At 48.8% G+C, this 6874-nt stretch overlaps 1 protein-coding gene across 1 annotated transcript in view; it reads right to left on the bottom strand.

Moving 5' to 3' along the window:
* RBM47 (RNA binding motif protein 47) overlaps positions 1-6673 on the bottom strand; it is a 6830-nt gene extending 157 nt beyond the window's left edge. The window contains exons 1-4 of the mRNA XM_009867400.1: positions 5524-6673; positions 3804-4010; positions 504-706; positions 4-84 (exon numbers count right to left, since the gene is read on the bottom strand). Of these exons, the coding sequence (XP_009865702.1) occupies positions 4-84; positions 504-706; positions 3804-4010; positions 5524-6652 (1620 nt within the window). The 5' untranslated portion in view covers positions 6653-6673. The remainder of the gene's footprint in view (positions 1-3; positions 85-503; positions 707-3803; positions 4011-5523) is intronic.
* Between the last annotated feature and the right edge of the window lie 201 nt (positions 6674-6874).

The raw sequence follows: 6874 nt of genomic DNA, 5'->3' as shown, positions 1-6874 counted from the left end.
CACGTAACTTGTCCCGTAAATCCCAGCGGCGGGGATCCGCTGCACGTTAGGAGCCATGGTGTACACCGGTGTGATGGGGCGGCCCTGGAAGAAAAGCATCGGGTTCAGAGCTCGAAACAAAAAGTGCTTAAATTGCTGTAATATCTCGTTTTCACCCCCCTGAAGTGTAAACCCTTTAGAAGGGGAGATGATAACAGGAGGGCAGGCAGCCCATGCCCTGTTGAATGAGAGTTATGTCATCATGGGGGGCTGTTCTCTCCCTCCCAGATTTGAGTTCTCCACAGTAAGGGGGAGCAACTCTCCAAAGTGCAGATGGCCAAGAGAAGTCAGATGAACTGCAGAGCTGTTGGGCACTGTAACACCCTCAACAGCATCTCCTGAGTGGGAGAAGGGCAAGAGGCCAGGCTTTCTTCCCACTCTGGGTGTGCAGAGCAGGATATATGGGAAGCAGGATGTATGGGCAGCGAGATGTATGGGAAGCAGGACTTATGTCCTGAACTCACCTGGAAGGGAGGAGGCGTTGAGACAGCCGGTATTACAGCTGCAGCTGCAGCTGCAGCGGCAGCTGCTGCGCTGGCTGGGTCCTGCTGGACGGCTATTGGGTTGATGATGTGCTCGACAGTGTGGATTTTGCCGTCTTCCATCATCTTGGGTGGTGGCGCGGCCTGAAACATGGAGTACTGGGCACCGATGGCAGGGATGGCCACTAGGAAAGACCAGACACATCAGGTGTGTTGGGAGAGGGTTTCCAGGACCTCATCTCAAAGAACCCTCCCTCCTGGCTGTGCTGGCTCTCCTGCAGCAGTCCTGTGCTGCTTTCCTTGGGGCAGGTAACCCCATGTGCTGGCAGGGGGACCTGAGGGCATCTCTGCCCTCCCCACAGGTGGGAGGACTGGGGCTGATGCACAGTGACGGGTTTGGTGCAGCTTGCTCTGCCCAGCATTTCCTTCCATGGTCCTGACATGGGTGTCCCAGGGCCAGAGCCCTGCTGCAGACCAGGAGCTGTGACCCAGATTTACACAGCCCCTTCTAATCACCGCTCTCCTCCCTCCTCACCCTTTGTGGCTGGAACACAGGGATGGGTGTGAGTGCATACTGTCCTGGTACAGTCCTCACTCCAGCGGTTGAGATGGAGAGATGTGTAGCTGCCATAGCTTTGTGGCACTGCTTAGGGAAGACGTGCTTTGCTGAACATTCCAGAAAATCACAGTAATTGGACACAAGCCAGCAATGTGCACGCACAGCCCAGAAAGCCAGTTGCATCCTGGGCTGCATCAGAAGACGCGTGGCCAGCATGCCGAGGGAAGGTGATTCTCCCCTTCCAGTCTGCTTTGGTGAGACCCCAGCCTGGGGACTGCAGCGCCAGCCAGACATGAACCTGTTAGAGTGGGTTCAGAGGGGGCCACAAAAATGGTAAGAGGGCTGGAACATGTCCCCTATGAGGACAGGCTGAGAGAATTGTTGCTGTTTGGCCTGGAGAAGAGAAGATTCCAGAGAGACTGTAATGTGGCCTTCCAGTACTTAAAGGGGGCTTATAAGAAGGATGAGAATGGACTTTTCAGTAGTAGGGCCTGTGGTGGTAGGACAAGCAGTAACAGAAGGCAGATTTAGGTTGGGGCTCTGAGTAACCTGGACTAGTGAAAGATGTTCCTGCCCATGACAGAGGGGTTGCAGTCGGTGATGTTTAAAAGTCCCTTCCAACCCAAACTGTGCTATGATTTCCATCCTTCCCTCGTAGTGCACAATTCAGCATTCAGCCTGAGAGCTTTCATCAGTAAGGTTACTCACAAAGAAAACATATTAATCAATAAATGATGGGCTAAGAGGTGATGTTGGTATCTATGGGAGGTTCAGCTGGTAAGTCAGAAATGAAGCCAAATATGCACATAGGTTTCTTTCACGGAGCCGAAACTGAAATGTGGAAGTGTGCAATTCTGCCTGTGGGAAGGACAGGTGCCAGCAGGCAGTACCCTCTTTTTGATCCTGGAGACTGCAACAAGAGAACTGATTAGATACCTTTCAAGTAGAGATGCTTCCATCATCAGTGGACTACCACTGTTTCCTCAAGCAAAGACCTCCACCCATGAGCTTTTCCAATTCTCCTACACCAACTCCACCTGTTCAGCTCAAATCAGTTTTATCACTGATTTAAATAACCTGGATAACGTCTCACCAAAGCAAAAGCGGAGAACTCACATGCTCCATGCTGTGGTAACGTCAGGCAGAAAAGTAACAGTAACAGGCAGCTGGGGTATTGGGGTGACCTCTCAGGAGTTCTCTAACTATTTGCAAAGAAACGAGATTTAATGTAGGAAACTTTGCAGTCAGCACATCTCTACTCCTCTGTTCTGGTAATGTGCTTTCAGAGTCATACCCTTTTAATAACAGGGGCAAGTCTTGCATGTGGTACCTCTTACTAGATCATCTGATCTGGTTGGGGAAAACAGACCGGATACTTCTGTGCTCAGAGGCTGTGCTGGAACCATTCTGAAGGGAAGACCTGATAAAGAAATTTGAGTCTCAATATGCTTCAAACATAGAAACATTTAGACTTGAGCTTCAGGCTTTTGCTTGGCAGTAGAACGAATTACAGACACCGCTACCAGGTGTGCATTTCAAAGCCTACTTTTCAAGAATCCTTTAGTAATACCTGGAATTCCTGCAGTATCTTTACAAACTTGCATAGCGGTAATATTTTCTGACTGTGAGTGGATAGTTTTCTCAGGAAGTCTGATTTGCCTTCAGAAACAGCTCTACACTTAACAGCTTTCCTTTGTCTCTAGACCTCTTCTCACATTGTCTCATCCAGGTGTCATGAAGAACTCTTCACAGCCCTCATTAGATGCAAGCTTTAGTTTCTGCTGACAGTCTCCATGCTATGTTTTGGGAAACCACTGCAGCTCTGTTATTAAACATCGTTTAGGTCCTTACAATGTACTTTGGGAGAGGAATGGGGAGAAGATGTGAGGACTTCTGCCAGAGGTCTTGCCCCCATCAGCTGCAAGGATCTTCTTCCTCAGGCAGCTTTTCCAAACAAAGTCTTTCCAAACAGGGCCTGCAGGAATGGCAGGGCTTCAGCCTTCATCCCTTTTGCCTGGGAAGGGTGAGAGCTGGATACTCAAGCTGAAGATGTGGCAGAAGGGGGCGATCCCTACCCCTGCCCTTGGGCCAGCTCCTCACATCCCAGCAGAGCTGAGAGGTCTCCTGTAGGTGCTGCATTGCTGCAAGCTGGACAGCAAGGGCTCACCTTCTGCTGATGGTGATGGAGGAGCTCACCTCAGCCAGGGACTTTCCCAGAGTGGGGAAGCCCCAGGTCTTCTTCCCAGCCTCATAACACTGGAGAAATATGAACTAAGCAGGGGAGAGCTCTGGCCTGGCTGGAAATCTGTGGTGGGAATCTCTCAGGGTGAAATTAGCACTGAAGAAATTAAAAGAGGGTAAGATTGCTCTTAGTCACCATGCTCTAATGCACATAGCTAGACGGAGAGGAAAGCTTACTTCCTCCTGAGGAGGTGCAAAAGGGGACAGGAAGGGTGGGCACAGCTTCGGCACTTTTTTCTTTGGCCTGAAACACTCCCAGATGTTCATGTCACCTGTCTCACTGCCTGCCTCTTGTTTGCAGAGAGCCCAGCAAGGGTCAGGAAGCATCTGGCATAGGGGAGCACTAAGCCCTGGACCCAGCTCCATCCCCACTGCCACAACCATGGACTGACCCTGGAGGGGTCCCCACGTGCGTGACACAGACCTTGGAGGAGGGTCTTGCCCCTCACCTCTGCTTTCCTCCCCTCATTGCACATACTAACCTGCACCAGGCTTAATGGCCACCGGACTGACTGCAGGTAACTCCAAGTTGGGTACCAACTCGTATCCTTTCTCTTGCTGTTTTCCTTTGCCTTCATGGTACCTGCTGTAGATGCCACGGCCGGCGGAGTATCCCCCCAGGTAGGAGCCCCTGGGGCCCGGGGCTCTGTTGCCAGCTGCCCCTCGCCCTCTGCCTCGTATGCTGCCTGCTTATGATAACAACATAGAAGAGGATGGTGAATGACGGGGAGCGACAGCCCCACGGGCAGCACGAACATGCCCAGGCTGAGAGCGGGAGGCACATGCTTAGAAATGAGGCTGTTGGGTTACTTTGATCTGACCTTGCTTAGGAAAACAGAAGTTTGGCCTTAAAAGCACCTAGTAAGCCTACACAGATTTTGCTTTTGGTGTTTCTGACTATACATTAACCACTTATTTATACTGATGCAACTCTCACGGACAGCGTTATGGGTATAACGCACTCAGCAGAGAGAGGGGCTCCTCCAAGGTGATTTCTCTGCAGTAGAAACAGTTCCTGTGCTCAGCTGTCCTCCAGAGCAGACCCATGACCTGAAGTTGTACCTGGCCTTAAACCAACTATGTCCCACCATTGCATGTTTTTTTACTAGTGTTGTTTGTTTTCTCTGCTATTTTATTATTAATAAGAATATATTGCCAAAATATTGCCTTTATTTATCTTAGTGACTTCATGAACATTATGACAGTACTTTGGACACTGCAATGTTAATGCACTCTAAAATGGCCTAATTGACTGTTTAGACTGTCAGTTAACTCTTTGGAGTTCATTGCAAGTATAAATCTGGAAATTGAGAAAAAGCTGAAATTCTTGATCAACTTGAGTTAAAAATATTTCTTAGTTTATGTAGGTGTTTAAGAATATATTCATACTGAACTGCTGGTTATATGGAAATGTACATGAAATTTCAGGAAACTCTTAATTTTTGTAAGTGCAAGATAAATGTGATTATAACATCAGTTATAGCTGCTAGGGGTTTTTACAAATACCTGATTTTTTTATTGACTGTAACCAATAACTAATTAAAATACACATAATTAAAAAATCATTTTGCACTCACATTTTTCCTTCTGCTCATGGTTCTCAAATGACTTTATAAAGGGCACAGCACTACTGTCATTTTAATGCAGAGGGCAAATGATACCTGGAGAGCTCCCAACTGAGACTTTCCCTGACATTCTTCCCTTTGCACAACCAGGTCACCATACGCAAACCTCCAGGAGAAGGCAAAGGGAGCACTCTGTCACAATCTCTTAATACTTAGGAGATCCAGCTCTTTGGAAGGAGGCATCAGAAACTGGAGTCCTTGGACTTGCTCAGAGTTAGTACAGCACTCATGAACACCAAGCCTCTCTCTTCCCCATCCTGCGCTCAATCCATTAGCTTATTCTTAACCATATTTTTCATGCCTCCCTCACACTAGCATGTACATTAGCAATTATTTATAGATGAATACACTCTGTACAATCATATATCAAAATGAGACCAAATAGAAACACAGCAAAAAAGACCTCTAAAAGAATGTTTAAGAAAAAAGTGCACAGCGCCAGCTGTCCTTTGGCACAGGCAGACCTTGGGTTAAGTCAGCCCTTGGGTCGTGTCAGCCCTTGGGTCGTGTCAGCCCTTGGGTCGCGTCAGCCCGAGATCAAACCTGCCCATCACATCCCCTCATTGTGCTTACTAACCTTTCACAAAGTAATCTCTGTTGGGCCCGATCAAGGCATTGTATGGATATCCATAATACGCTAGTGTGTATGGGTCACAAGAGTAAACATAATTAGGTTGCTGAGTTACTTCGGGTGTAGCTGTGGCCCCTCCTTTTGCTGCTTTCTGGTAGCGAGTGTATTGCTCCTTGTCTACCGGCTTGGCCAAGGTAACCTCCAGGCATGAGCCTTCCAGTTCAACACCGTTAAGGTTGTTCATGGCATGAATGGCATCTTCCCTGGTTGTAAAGTGCACAAAGGCATAATCACGTATTTTTTTCACCCGCTCTACACAGCCAGGATTAAACTGCCCAAAAACCTTTTTAATGGTATCCTCTGTAGTCTCAATCATTAAATTTCTCACATAGAGGATTTTAACAGTCTCCATGACGTCTTCATCTACATCTATTTCTGGTTCTGCCCAGTCAACAGCAATTTGGTGCCCCCACAGCTGGATCCTTCCTGGCATGAGTTTCCTCCTGGCCATTGCTGCTGCTCGATGGCTTTCGTACTCCACGAAGGCAAAGCCTCTGTTCTTCATCTTATCTGCAGCACTGGCATACACGATGACATCCAGCACGCCTTCTGTCACCTTGGCGATCTCTTCCAGGATCTCCTCTCTCTTCTTCATCTTGGGAATGCCTCCGATGAAGAGCCGGCAGTTATCCACACTGCAGCACACACCCAGCAGCCTGCCAGGGCGGATTTCATAGTTGTTCAGCTCCCTGACGGCACGCTTTGCCTCGTGCTTCTGCGTGTACATCACAAAAGCGTAGCCACGGTTCTTCCCATCAAAGTCCATCATCAGGCGCATTTCATAGATGCGGCCGACGGACTCAAACACAGGGACGAGCTCATCTTCGTACACATCACGGGGGATTTTGCCCACAAAGACTTCACAGCCGCGAGGAGGGTGCAGGCCCTCCCAGCCAGGAGGAGGGCCGCCATACTTGCGTTGTCCATTCTCCTGGATCATGCTGTATCCAGTGCGCTCCATGAGAGCCAGCAGAGCTGCCTCGTTGGGGGCACCAGCAACACCTTCCGGGATTTTGGTGGTAGTCACGTTAGAGGAATCGTTGCTCATCCTTGCAGTGGAGTCCTCAGCGGTCATGGTGTCAAACTCATTCACAGCTTGATAAAGCCTGGACAAAGAAAGAAGGAGGATGCTTGTTAGAAGCTATTAGCTACCACCAGAATCCCACCCCTTTCTTTTGTCCTCCTGCAGTTGTTCTGCAAGTTCATTTTTTAAGCCAGGACTAAGGATAAAGAAAAAGAGAAGAACAAGCCACACCAGCCTGAACATTGACACTGCAGGGGGAGCATGTCCTGGATG

This window comes from Apaloderma vittatum, unplaced genomic scaffold (assembly GCF_000703405.1).
Source record: "Apaloderma vittatum isolate BGI_N311 unplaced genomic scaffold, ASM70340v1 scaffold5784, whole genome shotgun sequence".
Taxonomy (NCBI): domain Eukaryota; kingdom Metazoa; phylum Chordata; class Aves; order Trogoniformes; family Trogonidae; genus Apaloderma; species Apaloderma vittatum.
Note: the sequence above shows the minus strand (reverse complement) of the source record. Positions and strands in the feature narration are given on the sequence as shown.